Raw genomic sequence first — 21,027 nt, 5'->3', positions numbered from 1 at the left:
ATGAACAAAACCCTTCTTGCTCATTTTCAAGGATATATTTATTGTATTTGCTGTTAACTGTTAAAGCATCCATTCTGTTCAGTTATGGTTTTAAACTCAAGGGGTGAGTGTCTTTAAAAAATAAACTTCCATGTAGTAATGTTAAAATTTAGGAGGGCCCACTACTTTCCTATATGAGTTCTATGATGGAAGAAGCAAAAGAATAAATCATTCTCAGAAGGAAACAATCTTTTTATTTCTGGTTCATGGGAATGACGTTTTGCTCCAAGAAAAGTTTTTACATTTTCTGACTGTAATTTTAATATTCTGGGGTCTGGGATAACTTTAAGATATATACCATCCATGCTTCAGGTTTACATAAAAAATGACCTCTCAGGCCTTGGGGAAGGTTTATTTTATCCAGGAAGCTCCCTCACTGTGACTCAGGTAAAGCCCAGAGAAGTGGCCAAGGGTGAGAGCAGATACAACTGTCCGTAATAGTGCGAATGCCTGGAATATACAGCTAATGGTTGCAGGACAATGGGATGATCTGTTTGCTCACTTGCTTGCTCTCTCTCTCTCAATTTCAGTCACATCTTTTGCTTAAATAAAAAGCCCGGGGAGTCATTCCAGTACCTCCCTAAATCAACTCTGTAGAGCTTTGCAAAGGTTAAAGCTGAAAACTGAAACTAATCAGTCCCCAAACTCATGTTTCCATGGTCCTGGCCTTTTCTCAAGGCTATGAATAGCTCCCATCAAATGTAGTATCTTTTGACCTTCTGTAGGTGCCTTGGTGGGGGGGTAGTGAGCTCATCCCACACTGTGAGCTACTACAACCCATTTGCCCCTGCTGCAAAATGAGGCACGTCCCCAATGCAAAAACTTCCGGACACAATATTTCTTCAGCTCAGTCTGTCTCAAGTTCGGGACTCAATAAAATGGTTCAGTTTCAGACTTTCCATAGAAATAGACTTCAGTCTTTATTAAACCATTGCTAAGCCTGTATCAAATGATATAGCCCATATAAAGTAAACAATCATCTCACATTTGATAAAGATGAAGAAAAAGAATCTGTGTTAATTCTGTCAAATTCACACAGGGTCCAAGGCTGAACCACAAGGTGGACTCATATACTATAAGAAAAACTCCAAGTTAGTGAATCCAAGTAGCCTATTACTACACTCTGAAGGCAACTTCCTTCCATAACAACAGCAAAGGACAAAAACATCCAAGAGATTTCTAGGGACAAAGCTTGATGGAGACAAAGGGAAGGAGGAGACTGGTCATTTACAATAACTCATAAAACCTGAAAAAATTAGTCGGACGGAAGTGTTTACAAGTAACTAGAATCATCCCACAGATTTAGCCTCTGATCCTTGTTTTAAGGGGAAAAAAGTGGTTTTTCATTAATTTGGGGTGGGAAAAAATGTAGCTTTTGAGCTCAGCACAATGAACTATTTATCTGGCCTGACAAGGCCAATCAATCCAGCTCCCTGTTTATTATAAGGAGTAGTAGGATACTGTTAGCTTTGATGAGTGGGGGCAGGGCCAAAGACAGCCCTGATCCTGGTACACAATTCTTCCCTTCAACTGGAAATTTATGTTTGGCCCAGGTGACCTGGGGGTCAGGATGAAGCCTGGGATAGAATGAAGATGGTTTTTTATGTGTTTCATATTTACAGGACACCCTCACGTGCTAAGGTCTCAGAGTCAATGACAGATTCATTATATAGAATACCTAGGAGTAATAAAAAGTTGGTCAAAATCAGGTGGAGGCTTAAAAAGGGAATATTAAAGTCAGTAAGCCAGTTCTTTAAATGCCCTTTTCTGGTTAATGAAAAATTCTGTAGGGTACTTCAAAGGTCATATTTTTGTTGTAAAGAGACAATTACCTGAAAAGTTTGATTCTTTCATTGCTTTAAAAGTTCTCAGGTAATTTTATCAAATTCATCTGGATAATTACCTTAGTTCCTTAATTAATTCCTTATCTTGCTAAATTAATGAATTACCTGAATGATCTTATTTTACTTTACAAAAACAGAGCTGGCTAGAAAGGCCTTGCCATTGATCTCTGTATATGTAATTCCTCAGCCCACCGACCCAAGCAGTATCAGGAGAAGTGGGAGGGGCTCAGGTGAGCAAGGGAGGTTTGGGGGTGCAGACCCACGCACCGAACTCTAGCTGTCCAAGTCCAGTGAGCACAGGCCTCAGGAGTTCTGGAACCTACTTGCAAGAACGCAGGATGGGCTCTGGGCTACGGCTACAGTTTTAGAGCTAGACAGCCCAAATTCTTACAACGGGAAATCTCCATTGGCAGGATGGGTTTTTTAAAAAAAGGGAAAGAAAAAAAATCCTATAGCTGCTAACCAGCGTGGGCCGCCAGCCAATATTTCATCTGAATAATTCAAAAAAGGAAATGTAACCCAGGGCAGCTGGAGAGGGTAGAGGAAGAAGCAGGAAGGAAGAGAGACACAAAGCTGAGGTCTCAAGCACTATGATCAATGGACAGTTTATTGGACAAAGTCTTACAATGTCTAAATTTGATGAAAGATTAGCTGTTCTTGCCCATGGTTATGCAAACTTGACTTCTTTTTTCTTTTTAATGGAACTCTTTGGTAATACATTTCTGGGTCCTGCTTTTTGACCGGTTCTATGTTTCTCTTTAAGGAAGTAATAAGCCCCTGAAAAGGCTGCCTCTGAAAGTTAAGCTACCTCGGGTGTGATTAGTGTGTGCCTGGGGTGGTCCAATGGGGAGGGTAAGCATGGGAAAAACTAAGGCAAATCAGTTTCCATTTTAGTATGAAACTGAGTCAGGTCATCTGTGCTATCTCATAGAATCTCTCCTACCATTTTAAACAACAAGGTCACAAAGGGTGGACAGGGGAGAAAACAAAACTCCAACCAGCTGATAACTGGAAAATCCACCAAGGTGGAGACAAGATGGTGAAAGGTTTTCTGGTTACACAGAAGGCTGAAGGAGCTGCGTCTCTGTAAGTCCTGCCTCCTAAACTGAGAGACAAGGCCTGTGTTTGGGAGCCCAGCAGTTAGAGAGAGAAAGAGTCTGCTGAAGTCTGCCCTTAAATTAAGAAGAGAGCATGGCCAGACCTGCTTGGCTTAGCCAGCACCATAGCATTCTCTGAAGTCACCTGTCATCCATAAAAACAGACACAAAAGAGAAAGCTAAAGTCCTAGAAAAACTATCATTTGGAAATTTAGTCTACCACTGTAAAAGAAATTTTCATTAGTTTCCTTTAGTACGGTTATTGTATCGTTACTTGCCATGTATGAGTGTGTATGCACCCAAAATGTATACAAAAATCAATGCCATTCAATTTTCCAGAAATTCAAACTTTGATCCAGTTCACCCAGCAGTTATCAGTTTGGGTTTCTGTGTGGGGAGAGAGCTCTCTCTCCTTTGCCATACCTCTCTTGTTGGTTCTTAGAATTGTTTCAGAAGACAGCAAAGCATTTCCACTGGACACTTCATGCATGGGCTTTTCTGGAGCTTTGCTGGAGAGAGGCTCTTTCTTCATTTCCTTCTTTATTTCCTGTGAGGATAAAGAAAAGGAAAACAAGATTGTAGTTTAACATTTCCAAATGTCTCTATTTTAAGCTTCAGCTTTCTGGAATGCACTACAGTGACCTCAACTCAGCGCAACATTTTAGAAACACCATTTCCTATGTGTCTGTTGTTTGTTTTCCTTACATTTAGTAGAGGAGCACCTGGTCCTATAAAACAGAATAATGTCCAATACAGTGATGCAACCTTCTGTGACTACGGTCAAGCGATCATAAAGGCCACCATACAGCTCTAAGGGACAGCCTGTTCTACTTTCTGAACAATGACAAGCTTTGGCCAAGCACAGTCACCCCTCAAAAACTTTCTGGTTTCTATTCTTCCAACAGGGGTTTAAAGAAGTATATTCCCACATCACCATTGCGCTGACAGTAATGCTAAACCCAAAAGAAGACTTAAGTTCATCTGGCTTTTAAATCCTTAACCGAGAAAAGTACAGAGATAACAAACTAAAGACTATCGTTCTAAGCCAGAGGTTGGCAAACTAAGCCCACCATGTGTTTTTGTAAATAAAGTTTCATTATAATACAAGGCCATTCATTTCATTTAGGTATTTTCTATGGCTATTCTGATGCCACAACAGCAGAGTTGAGGAGCTGGAACAGAAATTCAAGCCCAAAATACCTGACGCTTTACACACAAAGTTTACATGAGGTAGTCTCTTATCAAAGCTCCATTAAGATCTGGATTTTTAAAACCTGATGCCTGATACAATCATTTCAAATTACTTAATAATTTACATAATTATGTTCAAAAGCATTAAGAGTCAGAAATGATAGTAATTCACAAGCTGCAGATCTGGGCTGGGATTCTGGGCTGGGGTTCTGGGCTTGTCTGGACCCAGGATCACATTGACTTGGGAAGAAGGGAAAGCGAAGCGCCTGGAGTCAAAGCATACCTGGGTGTCAGGAAGGGCTCAAAGAGGAAAGATATGTTCTTTAGAAAGAGGCTGGGGCAAGAATTGGGCATGGGTCCTTCAATGAACGAACAGGAAGATGGAAAACTTGGTGGGAGGCCACACTTTGGCCTGGGCAGAGGTGGAAAGAACAGAACAAAAGCTTGTCAAAACATAGCCACTGCCTAGCAGCTTCCTACACACCCAAGTGTTAGTTACCGTATCCAATTCCCCGATTGCTGGCCCTGTTCACAACAGCCTCGCCCTCTTCTCCCTCACCAGGGCCCCACCGGAAACCAGCAACTGTGGCTGGTGTGTGCATGCGCGTGTATGTATACGCACTCCCACCTCAGCAGCCCGGCGCCTGCTAGAACAGCAGTTGCTGGGGGTTTGTGCAGCTTCACAGGCAGATGGCATCAGGGGACAATCTGCAAACACTGCCAGCCTGAGTTGCATGAAAGGATGCTTTCTTAGTGATGGCTGCCAGCCTGCTATGGCTCTAGAAATACAGAAAAGCAGCCACCGTGGGGTCTTCTTCCCCAATGGCTGCTTCTTTGGGGGTAGAAGAGTTGCTTAAACATCACTCTCCACTGTAGGGTGGGTATGACCATGCAAACACCAATTTCCCAACTGGACACAATATAATGCAGTGATGCAACATCCAGTTTTGCCAAGGAGTGATTCAGAGAAATTCAGTGGGCTGTGGGTGACATGCTGAGTACTTGCTTAGCACTAACCACTAATGGCATGCAGCTGGGGAAGGATGAAGGGGTTGCAAACATTTGAAAAATTGGGGTGGTCACAGGGAAAAGCCTCAGAAGCCATGGTTGTCAAGAATGTTCACACCCAAGGCTTCAGAGCAGCACCTCACGAGTTTTGAAGGACTGATCTGATGAAGCAGGTGCTTAACGGCTGAGAAATCAGCAACAGGAGAGGATCTGGTTCATAAGTTTCAGATTCTGTGCCCCACACCAATGGTTGTTCACATTTGCCAGATACATAAGCCTAATGATGACACAATTCCATAAGTTGCTTCTTAGATGGAAGCAAGGAGACAAACCCAAAAATATGCCTTGCCCTTTTCCAAAGAAACCAACCAGACACGCAACCACGGCAGTGCATCCTACAGCCTCTCCATTGGCCCAACAACCAGGTTCATCTAGGCTCAGTGTAACCTCACCAAAAGCAAACATCTTCCCTCCAATCTGCCCCTTCTCTGGAAGCGACGGGAGCTATCCTGCTTGATAGCTCATCATCTGCACACTTACCCTGGCTGGAAGACTCAGTGTTAATCCTCGTTATCTAACCAGCCACCCAGTTGGGCTCTATCTACTTCCTTAATCTATTTCTCTCCTTCCTCCCATACTGCCTCAAAAATATGAGTATCAGGCAAAGAACCTGAACAGACATTTCTCCAAAGAAAATATACAAATGGCCGATAAGAACACGACAAGATGCTCCACATCATTATTCACTAGGAAAACTTAAATCAACACCAAAATGATATACCCTTTCACTCCCACCAAGATGGCTAGATTTTTTTTTTTTTTTTGTAAAGGAATACGAGTGCTGACGTGGAAAAACTGGAATCCTTGTACACTGCTGGTGAGAATGCAAAATGGAGCAGTCACTGTGGAAAACAGCATGGTGGTTTCTCAAAAAGTTAAACACAGAATTACCATATGATCCAACAATTCCACTTTCAGGTAATATACCCCAAAGGGTTGAAAGCAGGGACCTAAATAGATACTTGTATGCCAACGTTTGCTGCAGCATTATTCACAAAAGCCGAAAAGCAGAAACAACACGTGAGTCCATCAGCAGGCAAACGGATAAACAAGATGTGGCATGCACATACGATAGAATATTGCTCAGCCTTAAAAAGGAATACAATTTTGATACATGCTACAACATGAACGAACCTAGAAAACATCATGCTAAGTGAAATAAGCCAGACACAAAAGGACGAACATGATCTGATTCCATGTATATGGGACATCCAGAACAGGCAAACTCAGAGACAGAAACTGACTGGAGGTTACCAGGGAGCAATGGGACGGGAGGATGAGAGTTAATGTTTCACGGTTCTGGAGTTTCTGTTTGGGGTGATGAAAGTTTGGAAACAGACAGTGGTGATGGTTGCATAAAATTGTGAATGCAATGAATGCCACTGAATGTACTTTTAAATGGCTAAAATGGCAACTTTTGTGTTACATTTTTTTTTACCCACAATAAAAAATACACATGAATACCATCTTACATTTGAGAGTTTACCTTGTACCAAAGCTTCCTCTCAGAGCTGCACCTGGATTGCAACTTTGAATACGCAGAACAGCCCTATTCACTGATGTGCATGCCAAGTCACAAAGAGCTGAGGAAGCCCGTCGGAGGTCAAAGAAGGAGACGCCAGAACTGGAACTCAATGGTCTAGCTTCAGAGCTCGCCTCTTAGCTACTCTCCCCCAAATGCCGCCTGTCTCCAGTCCTGCCCTCCCTGCTCCACCTCCACACTGCCCCAAGGGATGCTCTCCTAAAACTACTGTCCACTCTTGCCACTCTCCTCCTCAAAGCCTCCAAATTACTCCCAAAAGACCACAGGGAAAGCTTGTGCCTTCAAAAATGTTTCAAATTGCACAGCAAGCCACACGTCCCTGTGTGCTCACTTCTGGCTCAACCTATCTGACGTATGTGCTGACCCCAGGCACCAACTACTGTGCACAAGCAAGGGAGGGTGCACCTTTTGAACACCCTGACATTCACAGATGTCTAATGTCTTGGACCCCTATCGGGGGGGGGGGGGGCTCCAAAAATAGGTGACGATGCTGGCAATGACACAGCCTTACACTGGCAAGGGTTTATATAAATTAAAGTGCTGTCACTTTTTTTTTCACTAGCTCCTCACAATAACACTGTCATTTTGTTACTGAAAAAAAAATCCTGATTTTTCTAGGCTGATATATTTTTGCACACAAGAATCATGAGACCCAGTCAGGGAGGATGCAAGACCATCAAAAGGCTATGAGGCTAGTATGGGGAGGGCCGTGGAACCCAGCTCCAGGCCTTCCAGGCAGACCTCTCCTGCTACACCTCACTTCCCTCAAAGAACCAGTGTCCTGGCTACAGTGCTAAGTTGTGTCAGTTGTGTCTGACTCTGTGAGATCCTATAGACTGTGGTCAGCCAGGCTCCTCTGTCCATGGGATTTCCCCAGCAAGAATACTGGAGTGGATTGCCGTGCACTCCTCCAGGGGATCTTTCTGACTCAGGGATCGAACCGGTGTCTCTTATGTCTCCTGCACTGGCAGGTGGATTCTTTACCATGAGTGCCACCTGGGAAGCTCCCTGACTATACTGGGGAGGCTCAAATCACCCCAGCCATGGCTCCAGTGGGAAACTTCACTTTCCTCCACACCTAAAGAATCTAATACTGCTTTATCCCTAAGCCCACAAATACTAGGGCTAGAATCCTTGAAAATTCTTTATCATCCACATAAAATGGCTCTTTGCTGCAGAAGAGGGTGGACTCGACAGTGGAATAACCCTTGCTTATCTACAGCTGCCAGGATCCCTGAACCTGGAGCTCTCCGAGGTTCTGATCCAAGTCGGAGGATGCCAGATTTCCTGGGTATGAGCATTCCGAGCCCCCAACCCTCAGTCTCAGCTTTCTAATGACGAGGTCTAAGTTATTAATCCATTTATTAAGAACCTGTATCCTACTCTCTCAGTGGTAGAGAACACACCCTGGGTCAAAACTGTGGGTCACGGGGGCTTATAGAAATTCATACATGCCCACAAATATAAATCAGCAATGATTCTGCTTGCTTTAAAACACAACAGAATAGTCACGCTATCCACTATCCTAAACCTTTTTAGGAGGTAAAGGAAACCCAGTTTTTCTCTTCTCAAATCTGAAGCCTTAACAACAGAAACTCTGCTTGGACAGCAAAATTGAGGCCATCAATAAACTATCGATGTTCCCATGACACTCAAACTGTGTTGCAAGGACCTCCTGAGTGAACGGAGAGGGGAATTCACACCATTCCTGCTTCCCAAAGCAGTATGCTCATCAGAGTCTGAGATGGTTTATCCACAACTGGAGGCCAAGAAGCCCTGATAATGCCACTCTAGCAAAAATTCTGTGACACATTTAGAAGCCTGCAAACAGCAGCCTCACTGGGCAAAGACATAATTCATACACCACTAGGAGTTAAACTAGCAGAGTCTGCTTTCTGATAAGCAGGATTGCCTGGATGTAGCTAGTGGCAGAGTCAAGTCAGTGCCCTCTTTTCACCTCTCCCTCCCCATTCATTACATACTAGGCAGGCACTGGGGGGTCTGCTCGGTTGAACCTCAACTTCTTTCAATTAACCAAAACACTACATAGCAAACTATCAATGAAGGTCCAGGTGGGGGGCCCCTCCCTGACTTCACCCTTTCTGTCTTCTACCAACCTCTGACATGAGTTAAGATAGAGACATCACACTGGATGGAGAGAATGCTGTCAACAAACCAAAACTAGTCCTGGCATCATCATTTAGCAGGTGGGTGACCTTGGGGTCAGTAGTGAAAGCCTCTAAGTGGCTCTTTCATCATCCCCAAAAGTAGTTTAACGTTAGATGCTTTGGCACCATTAGAGAGATGTCTTCAGGATCAAACAGTGAATTGAAGAGTAGTATACAAAGTGATTACTTATTGTCGTAATTCATCCCATCATTAAATAGCAAGTGCTATTTAAAAAAAGAACTACACCTAAGAACATGGATGACTTTTTACAGTCAGAATGTTGAGTGAAAGAAGCCAGAGCCAACAGATCACATACTGTATGATTCCATTTATGTGAAGTTTGACAACAGGCAGAACTAATCAATGGTGAGAGATCTCAGAATAGACGTTACCCTTGGGAAGGTACCAAATGGGAGGGGTACAAGATAGCCTGCTGGGAGGATGAAAATGTTCAACAATTTGATGTGGGTGACGGGTTGCACATGTAAAAATTCATTAGGCTGTATTTCTAAGATCTCTGCACTTCACTGTATGCTATTTCAATGTAAAAGAAAAACATAAACACATAAGCCAGAAGAAGACAGATTCTCTTCAATCAAAATGCGCTAATATTTCATTCCAGGAAGTCAAAAACCAGAAAAGCTAGTGCTTTGGTGTTTTAATATTCATCTCAGGGAGTGGAAAGCCTTCTGGGATCAACATTAAGACAATAAATGGTCAGAATACGCCAGATGCACCCTACCAAGTAGGTGAGCCAAGGGGCGTCTCATCTAATCGACATAATCAGCTGAGTGGCTCAGCTCCCTCCAAGGGGCACTTCCTCTCCCCATTAGCGGATTTCCTCAGATCTCCTGCCGCCAAGAATACAGGCACACGGGGCAGGCTGGTGACGCCGACACCAGGGGAGCTCAGTGCTGTCCTGACCAGCCAGAAATGCTGGTGCCAGGCTTCTCGCAGCATTAGAGCAAGGCTGCGCAGGGTCCCCTAAAGCTCAGGGCTGAAGCAGAACAGGGAAATGAGGCATCGTTTGTCAGCCTGCCTTCAAACTTGGTTGGTTTCTTTCTGAAGAGTAAGGTTTCCTTTAAAGCTAGATGGGACTGTGGGTTCACAGCTCATACTAGTTCGTGGAAAATCTTTTTGCAAAATTACCACTGGCAGAAATTAATAGGCAGTCACTAAAAATTACCCCAAATCTACTGATCAAGAGAGTTTTGAATAGATACAGAATCCTGGAATAGCACATTGCTGTGCCCCCCACTCACACACAGATGCATGATATCTTCCGCCCTCCTCACACACAAAAAGGCAAGTTTACGAAGAAGCTGCTCCATGAACATTCCCTGCTTACAGAGGTTCTGCTCTCCTACCATTTGGCTCCCTTTACAATATCAGTCTTAAAACACCCAGGAAGATACTGCAAGTAACCTGAAAGTAATAGTAGACACCAAGAGAGCTTCAGCTCTATCTGTAAGACTGTTTCTTTAAAACAATACATCTCATTATTATAATATTTTTTGAAGTACTCATGCTGCTGAACCACAAAATGCACCAAGTTCATTAGGGAGAATTGTAAAGAAAATGTATATAAAATATCTGAAGTAAACAACGCAAAATATGAGGATTTGATAAAGCAGACTGGTGAGTACACTGGTACTCATTATTCAGTTTCTCTCTTTTTCCAATGCTTGAAATATTTCATAATTTCCCTTAAAAATTACATAGTGAAACCACGTTGATATCTCATACCACAATGACCTCCTTATATTTATAAAATACACTGCCACTTTAAAAAGTGCTCTGACATACTATCATAAATATACCTAAGATATTTTCAGCTCAAAAGCTAAGAAGGAAAGTTTTTTAAGTAGCAGGAAACCTACTGTCATGTCTCTATGTAAATCTTCAAATGACATCTATCATATATTTGTATTATTACCTCCCAAGAATCACCCATTACACAAGCCTAGGCAAGAGGCTCTTGACCTGCAGGATGGGAATGAATGCTGTGAAGAGTTCAGCCAGTGCTAGATTCCAGGCAAAGATGAAACTGACTAATTTCATGTTCCGAAGAGATGACACAGCTTTCTGATGCATGACACAATTACCTGCATGACACTCAATGCCTTTATATACGCCCATGCCCTGCTAAACAGCTAGATTATTTATTACCATTGGATCAAAGGGTGTCAATACCAACTGTTTGGACATGATTTAGTGAGCACATAATAAATACTTGTCAAATGAATGGCCAATCTAGCAGGGTGTAATAAGCAGGATGGCTATCTACAGATAAGAGGGAGTATTTTCAATTCAGCTCAAAGCTATGACAACATTGAGACCTGTATGATCCTTACAATGACACAACTGGTGTTCACTGGGTCACAAGTAACTCCTCACCTAAGAGAATGCAGGTCTGGCATGAGAGTGGTAGGAAGAAGATACAGTAAGAAAATTCACACGGTGCCTCATTTTTTAAAAATAAGCAATGCCATTTCTTTCTAGACTGTGAATATTCAAAATAAATGTACATATATAAAATGAAACCTTAAAAACACTAGAAGAAAACATGAGAGAAAGATTTTAAATCTCATAGTGGGAAAGACTCTTTGAAAGTCCGACACAGAATCCAGAAGACAAAAGAAAGAGTTGATAAATTACAGAAAACCATAAATATGGCATAGAAAAAAAAAGAAAATTTATCAAGAAAGACAGAAGTCAAAGTGGGAGAATATTGCCTGTGATATAGAAAGACCTCTTTCCACAGAATATCAGCAAAGAGTTCAATAACCCAACTTAAAATAGGAAAGCACAATTCATAGGAAGAAATGACAAACACATGAAAAGATGTTTAATCACACTCATAAGAGAAATACAAATTACAGTGAGATTCATTTGACAATACCTGTACAGTACTCACCACCAGAAGGACCCTGAAACCTTTTGGCGATTTTCTTTTATGAAAACTGTAAAATTTACACCTTCTGTAGTAGAATATTTATACAAGTATTCTCAATAGAGTGTGGACTCTCTCAGAATATTGTCTTGGCTTTCATAGCACGCAGCACAGTGCCTGGCATACAGCTGCTACTCATGCAAAGAATAAGTATGAGAGATACAGAAATGGCAAGCATAAAACTCCCCCAAAGGTGACAGTCTAGATAGAGAGGGATATAAATAACTTTTTACTTACAATGAGATATCTTTTCCCCTTGATATTAAATACCATAAAGTTTCTCAATGGCTCTCTCTTATACCCAGTGGATTTCTTAGTCTTACTGACGTAAGATAGTTTTTATTTGTCAAAAACAATCAAAAAATGGTAATATAATATTGACAATGATATAGAGAAAGACATCCTCTCATACTTTCCACTGAGAGTATAAACTGACGAATAAATTGGTACAACCTCTGTGGGAAGCAATGTGGCAATTATCTATCAAAAATGTAAATGCCTATGTCTTTTGACTCAGTATTTCCACTTCTAGGAATTTAAACTGCAAATATACTTGCACATGTTCGAAGTGGCATATGTACAAGATTAACCATTATGGCATTGCTTAAATTAGTAAAAGACTCAAAGAATATAACATGTTTCAGTAGTGAACTGGTTCCATGAATCCACACCATGCAACCCTCTAAAAAATGAGGCTGGTCCAGAAGTGTCATTAAGGATATACACCAAGACATGTTACTAGGCAAAAAAGCCTAATAATGCATGCAAACATTCGTGTGAATTTGTGTGCGTGCCTCATCGTGCACACAAATGGATACAAAACAACAAATGGATAACTGAGACGACCTTCAGAAGGGGAAATGGTGGTTAAGAGACGGAAAACTTATTTTGTCCCTTTTAATTGGTATCATGCACCTGTCTTGCCTGTACAAAATTTAAATTGACTTCAAAATTAATAAGTAAAATGTGTTTAGTATTTTCCAATCATTAGACTATTGACTGCTACTTTTTCTGCAAACAAGAATTAAGTTGGGATTATATCATTTCCATTGCTAATTTGAAAGATCCCAATATAACCAGTCAAAGTGAGAACAGTACATATAAACAAATACAAAACTTAAAAAGAAAGCTCTTTGGCGCATATAGTTCATCAAGAAGGGGACACGGGAAAGTTAAAATGTGGGGAAAATCACGACAGAACCAATAATCAATTATTTCTTCAATTATTTCATACAAAACTCAATATTATGGAACTATAATTAATGACATGATAACAACTGATAAAGACAAATAAAATGCATATAAAGAGGCAATATTAAATCTTATGCGTACTTTTATCATGGGGAGAATACATTTTGCTTTGGTGCCCAGAGTGCAAGCTATAGGGGTTTAACAGTTTGGGATTAGTTAACTACACTTGAAAAGGTTAATTAAACAATCTCAAATTGTTTAATTTGAGCCCAATAAGGAATGGGCACTTTCTCTATCAATTGCTTCCTCAAAAAAGTTTAAATGTTACTGATAGTATCGTATCTACTTCATGAAGCTATACTATCTGAAACACATAAATTATTGGGCCTTTTGCTAGGTAAACAGATTGCTCTTAGAGGAAAAAAAGAAGGGACATCCATGGTCAAATATCCATTTCTTCTTTTTTTTTTTCCTGTCATCTTTTAAATAGCTTTGATGATTATTACAATCCTGTGCCTCTCTGACCCTTTGCTGGGTTCCCAGTCACAGCACTGACCACTGTACTCTTGAGTTAAGAAGTCTCTCTCTCAGTTACTCGGTAAGCACTTCAGGGGTAAGAAATAGGTCTCACTCATCTTTCATCCCCAGACACTCAATAAGTGTTGGCCAGCAGCTACACAATAAATATTAGCCATTACCATCACCTCTATCATTCTTTTAACCATTATCTGAGTACCTACTTTGTGTCAGATAGAAATGAAAACAGTACATGTATCTGGCTGACTGTCAATTTTTACAGTCACAACTGCTTCTAAGACTAATAATCTAATGGAAAAATGTAAACACAAGGTAATCTACTTGAGAAAGTTTAAAGTAATGATCATAAAGGTGATCAAAGAACTAAAGAGAATGGATATACAGAGCAAGAAATTAGAAGGGTTTTTTTTAATTTTATTATTTTTTTATTTACTTTACAATACTGTATCGGTTTTGTCATATGAATTAAAAAATATAAATATAAAGAACAACCAAGCAGAATTAAATAATATAATAACTGAAATGAAAAATGCACTAGAAGAAATCAACAGTAGATTAAATAAGGCATAAGAACAGATCAGTGAGCTCATAGAAAGAGCAGTGGAAATCACTACTGGCAAACAAAAAAGAAAAAAGAATGAAAAGAAATGAGGACAATTTAAGAGACCTCTGGGACAACATGAAGCACACCAATATTCACATTATAGGGGTCCCAGAAGGATAAGAAAGAGAGAAAGGGCCTGAGAAAATATTTGAAAAGATAATAGCTGAAAACTTCCATAACCTAGGGAAGGAAACAGTTACCCAAGGCCAGGAAGCACAGAATTCCATACAGGATTAACCCACCAAGGAATATACCACATCGCATTGTAATCAAAATGACAAAAATTGAAGATAAAGAGAGAATATTGAAAGCAAAAAGGGAATAGCAACAAATAACACATAAGGGAACTCTCACAAGGCTATCAGATGATTTTTCAGCAGAAATTCTGCAGACCAGAAGGAAGTGGCACAATATATTTAAAGTGATGAAAAAGAAAAACCTACAACCAAAAATATCCTACCCAGAAAGGCTCTTGTTCAGATTTGATAGACAAGTCAAAAGCATTATAGACAAGCAAAAACTAAAAGAATTCAACACCATCAAACCAGTTTTACAACAAATGCTAAAAGAATTTCTCTAGGCAGAAAAGATGACAACTAGAAACAACAAAGTAACAAAATGGAAAAGTTTACTGATAAAGGTGAATATACAGTAAAGGTAGGAAATTATCCACACACACAGATAGTCAGGTTAAAAGACAAAAGTAGTAAAAGTATGTGTATCCACAATAAGCAGTTAAGGGATATACAAAACAATTAGATGTAAAATATAAAATAAAAACCAGTAATTGTGAGGGGAGGAGAGTAAAAATGCAGGGTTTCTAAAAGGTCTCTGAAATTAAGAGATCAGCAACTTAAAACCAGTACATGTAAATACAGACTCCTATACAAAAACCTCATGGTAACCACAGAATAAAATCCATAACAGATATGCACACAAAACAGAAAAAGGAATCTAAACATAACAGTAAAAATAGTCATCAAATCACAAGAGAAGAGAACAAAACAAAAAAAGGGGCAGTAAGACCTACAAAATCAAATTCAAAACAATTAACAAAGTAGCAACAGGAATATACAGATAAATAATTACCTTAAATGTAAACTGCCTAATTGCTTGAACTGAAAGACACAGACTGGCTGAATGGATACAAAAACAAGACCCACATATCTGCTGCCTACATGAGACTCACTTCAGATCTAGAGGCACATACAGACTGAAAGTGAGGGGATGGAAAAAGGTATCATATGTAAAAAGAAGTCAAAAGAAAGAGCAGCAATACTTATACCAGACAAAACAGACTTTAAAAACTGTTACAGGAGACAAAGAAGGATGGAAGATAATAAGCCAGACAGAAAATCAGTAAGAAACATGGGCCTTAAATGGTACATTAGACCAGACGGACTTAATTAATAGAGCATTCCATCCAAAAGCAGCAGAATACACAGTATTTTCAAATGCACACAGAACGTTCTCCAGGATAGATCACATGCTAGGCTATAAAACAAGCCTTGGTAAATTTAAGAAAACTGAAATCATATCAGCAAAAAAGCATGCTTCTATCAGCATAAAAGCATCTTTTCAGACCACAACACTAGAAATCAACTACAAGAAAAAAAACTGCAAAATACATGAACACGTAGAAACTAAACAATATGCCACTTAACAACCAATGGATCATTGAAGAAATCAAACAGAACTCAGAAAACACCTAAAGACAAATGAAAATGTACACACAATGATCCAAACTCAATGGGATGCAGCAAAAGTAATTTTAAGAGGGAAGTCTATAATGATACAAGCTTACCTCAGGAAACAAGAAATATCTCAAATAAACAACCTAAACTTACACCTAAAACAACTAGAGAAAGAACAACAACAAAAACTAAAGTTAATAGAAGGAAAGAAATCATAACAATCAGAGCAGAAATAAATGAAATAGAGACTTAAAAAACAATAGAAAAGATCAATGAAAGTAAAAGTTGGTTCTTTGAAAAGACAAAGTTGGTATACCTTTAGCTAGACTCATCAAGAAAAAAAAGGAAAAGGGCTCAAATCAATAAAGTCAGAAGATGATAAATGCAGAAGAACCAACACCACAGAAACTCAAAGGATCATAAGAGACTACTTACTATAAGCTATTATATGCAAATACAATGGACAACTTAGAAGAAATGGACAAATTCTTAGAAAGGTACAATCTCCCAATACTGAACCAGGAAGAAACCGGAAATATGAGCAGACCAATTATCAGTACTGAATTGAATTAGTAATTTTAAAACTCTCAACAAGCAAAAGTTCAGGACCAGATGGCTTCACAGGTAAATTCTACCAATATTTAGAGAAGAGTTAAAACCTATCCTTCCTAAACTATTCCTAAAAATTGCAGAGGAAGGCACACTTATGAATTCATTCTATAAGGCCTCCATAACCCTAATATCAAAACCAGACAAAAATATCACATACACACACACAAAGAAAATTACAGGCCAATGTCACGGATGAACATAGATGCAAAAATTCTCAACAAGGTAGTAGCAAACCAACTTCAGCAATACACCAAAAGGATCATACATTATGATCAAGTGGGATTTATCCCAAGGATGCAAAAATTCCTCAGTATCCACAAATCAATCAATGTGATACATCACATTAAGAAACTGAAAAACAAAAACCATACGATCATCTCAAAACATGCAGAAAAAGCTCTTGATAAAATTCATCATCTGTTTATGACTAAAAACTCTTTAGAAACTGGGCATAGAGGGAACATACCTAAACATAATAAAGGCCATATATGACAAACTCACAGCTAACATCATACTCAATGGGGAAAAGCTGAAAGCATTTCCTCTAAGATCAGGAAAAGGCCAAGGATGACCAAGCTCACCACTTTTATTCAACATAGTTTTGGAAGTCCTAGTCACAGCAGAGAAGAAAAAAAATAAATGGAATCCAAACTGGAAAAGAAGTAAAACTATCACTGTTTGCAGATAGCATGATGTTATACACAGAAAATTCTAAAGATGTTATCAGAAAACTACTAGGGATCACCAATGAACTCAGGAAAGTCACCTAGAGTAATAGAAATAAAAACAAAAATAAATATGACTTTCCTGGTGATCTAGTTTAACCACTAGACTCTGAGCTTCCATTGCAGGGAATGCCAATTCAAGTCCTGGTCAGGGAAGTTCCACATATCAGATGATGCAGCCAAAACAAACAAACAAAAATAAACAGACAAATGGACCCTAATTAAATTTAAATGCTTTTGCACAGCAAAGGAAACCATAAACAAAATGAAAAGAGAACCTATGGACTGGGAAAAAAGATTTGAAAACAATGCTACCAACAAGGGTTTAATTTCCAACATATGCAAACAGCTCATATAGCTTAACATCAAAAATAACAAACAATTTAAAAATGGGCAGAAGACTTAAACAGACATTTCTCCATAGAAGACATACACATGACCAACAGGCACATGAAAAGATGCTTGATATCATTAATTATTAGAGAAATGCAAATATATGTGTGTGTGTGTGTATATATGTGTGTATGTGTGTGCATATATATATATATATATATATATATATATAAAACTGAACTACTTGCTACACACTTGAAACTAACACAACACTGTAAATTAACTATACTTCAATTCAAAAATGTAAATACACTAGGATCTTTTAAATATAAAAGGAAACCAAATACATTCTTCATTTTCCTAAATCTTCTAAAAAATATAGAATTAGCTTGCAATTATGAAGAGTGTATTAGGAGCAAAGTACTGGTCTAAGGGTTTACATGGAATATAACTCATTTGGTGTTCACAGCCACAGTAAGAAGTAGGGAGCATTATCACCTCTCTTTAACAGGTTGGGGGAAGTGAGTCCCAAGAAGAGATGGGCACAAAGGCAAAAAAAGGGCTGAGAGAGAATCCTGAGAAAAAAGAGCAAAGCCAGAGGTATCATACTTCCTTATTGTACAGGATACTACAAAGTCATAGTAATAAAAACAGCATGGTATGGGCACAAAAATAAACACACTGACCAATGGAACAAAGTAGAGAGCCTGGAATTAAATCCTGCTTACAGAGCCAACTAATATTCAACAAGGGAGTCAATAATACCCATGGGGAAAGTATAGTTTCTTCAATAAATGATTCCCAGAAAACTGGAGGACTGCATGCTGCTGCTGCTAAGTCACTTCAGTCATGTCCAACTCTGTGCGACCCCATAGACAGCAGCCCACCAGGCTCCCCGGACACCCATCTCATACCACTCACAAGAGTTAACTCAAAATGGATCAAACACTTAAACATAAGACCTGATACCATAAAACTCCTAGAAGAAAACGGAGGGAAAAAAAAATCACTGATGCTGCTCTTGGCAGTAATTTGGGTATAAATAACAAAAGAAAAAAGAAAACAACAACAAATGGGACTATTACTCAAAAGCTTCTGCAAAGCAAAAGGAACAATTAACAAAATCAAAAGACAACATACTGAATGGAGAAAAATTCTGCAAATCATATATCAGATAAGGGGTTAATCTCCAAAATACATTAAAAAACTCAGTCAACTAAAAAAAATCTGATTTTAAAATGGGCAAAAGAATTAAATAAACAATTCTCCAAAGAGGACATCAAAATGGCCAACAGACAACATGAAAAAAAATGCCAAACATCTGGGAAACATATACCAAAACCATAATGAAATATCATTTCACACCTGTCAAAATGGCTATTATCAAGAAGATAAGAGACAACAGGTACTGGTGAGGATGTAGTAAAAAGGGGACTTGCGTACACTGCTGGTGAGAATCTGAAGTTGGTTCAACTACTATGGAAAACAATATACAGGTTCCACAAAAGATTAAAGACAGATCTACCATATGATCCAGCAATTCTACTTCTGGGTATATACCCAAAGGAAATGAAAACAGGATTTCAAGGAGATATATTCACTCCCATGTGTATCACAGCATTATTCACAATAGCAAAGATTACGAAAACAATCCAAAAGTCCATTAGTAGATAAATGGATTTTTTAAAATGTGGTACAGACACACACACAGACACACACAGACACACACAGACACAGACACACACAGACACAGACACACACACACACACACACACACCGGAATATTATTCAGCCATGAAAAGGGAAGCAACCTTGCCATTTACAACAACATGGATAGACCTTGATCACATGATGGTAAGTGAGACAAGTCCGAAAAAAACCAAGTACTGTATGATATCACTTATATGTGAAACCTAAAAAAATGAAACTCAACAAGGTCCTACTGTAAAGCACAGAAACTATATTCAATATCATGGGATAAACCATAATGGAAAAGAATATAGTACAGAGAACTCTTCTCAATATTCTATAATAATCTATATGGTAAAACAATCTAAAAAGAGTGGATATATGCATATGTATAACTGATTCACTTTGCTGTAGAGCAGAAACTAACACATTTTAAATCAACTATTCCCTAATAAAAATTTTAAAGTTAAAATTAAAACTAAATAAGAATTTCAAAAATGGAAAAAAAGAATGTATATATGTGTATAACTGAGTCACTCTGCTATACAGTAGAAATTAACACAACACTATAAATTGACTATACTTTAATAAAAACTAAATTTAAAAATAATAAGTTAAACCTGTAATAAAAAGAGTAAAATGGTGGTTGCCAGGGTATAAGGGATGGTGATGAGAATGACAGTGTTGAAGGGCACAAATTTGTAATGAGGAGTAAATAAGACATAGAGATCTAATTCACAGTATAACGAATACATATAATACTGTATTATAATGATGTAATATGATAAATATCACTATACTGGTGACCATATTACAACAGATAAATGTTGTCAAAGTAACACATTATACACCTTAAACTTACACAATGTCACACATCAAATTTATTCAATTTTTAAAAGTCAGAGGGGGTTGCTGAGTGAGGGCTGATGGCTGGGTAGCTCTGTAGGCAAGCCTGACAGTTACACCATGCTACACCCACAAACAATGTACATTCCTAATGTTCCCCCTTCTCTAACTCTGAAAGGCTAACTTTCATAAACTGCTATTTAAAAAAGGAGAGACAAGGAAAATGATCATAGAATAAACTTCCAGAAGTGACTAGTGTGAGAGCCAACAATTTGAAAGCCACTCCCAAGTAAAGAAATCCTTGAATTTTCACCAACAAAAAAGCACCTGTTTACTGGTTGTTGAAAGATTGTTTATACACATGTCCATCCAGGATCACTTGATTGTCAAGAATAAATTATTCCAAGCCTGTGACAAAACAATGCCATTTCATGCTCATTTCCTGATTAAAGCTTTTAGACAGCTGGGCATTCTCATTTCTCAGAGCTGTAGGGAGCTATGCAAATTTCCATGCAGCAACTCCAAGATCATTAATCTAAGGAAAGCATGTGCCAACAGAATACCAGATTTTATACTGTTTCAGTAAAGAGGAGGGGCACCTTAATCTAATTACTCTGTGTGTGGTCACCTGACTGTGGTTAACACAAAGATCAAATGCTAAACTGTACAATCAGCAGAAAACTGTTAAGTAATGAGGCATTTCATATTACAAAAGGAGTGGGAAGAGGCGGGTGAAATTCTTACATTGCTTGGAAACAGATACTGTAGCAATAAAAATAATCATACCAAACCTATAGGGATGATAGGCGGAGCATTTTAATTCACAGGGAGCTAGAAGCATAACTATAAAACAATTTCTCTCACACACATGTGCATGCATCAATAACACTGG

General features: G+C 38.9%; 1 protein-coding gene across 3 annotated transcripts in view; it reads right to left on the bottom strand.

The window, feature by feature from the left end:
* The window catches only part of SH3KBP1 (SH3 domain containing kinase binding protein 1), a 331,624-nt gene that overhangs the window by 203,369 nt on the left and 107,228 nt on the right, over positions 1 to 21,027 (bottom strand). For all 3 annotated transcript variants that reach the window (XM_068961995.1, XM_068961996.1, XM_068961997.1), the window contains exon 3: positions 3,404 to 3,527. In XM_068961995.1, coding sequence (XP_068818096.1) covers positions 3,404 to 3,527 — 124 coding nt within the window. The remainder of the gene's footprint in view (positions 1 to 3,403; positions 3,528 to 21,027) is intronic.

This window comes from Capricornis sumatraensis, chromosome X (genome assembly GCF_032405125.1).
Source record: "Capricornis sumatraensis isolate serow.1 chromosome X, serow.2, whole genome shotgun sequence".
Classification (NCBI taxonomy): domain Eukaryota; kingdom Metazoa; phylum Chordata; class Mammalia; order Artiodactyla; family Bovidae; genus Capricornis; species Capricornis sumatraensis.
Note: the sequence above shows the minus strand (reverse complement) of the source record. Positions and strands in the feature narration are given on the sequence as shown.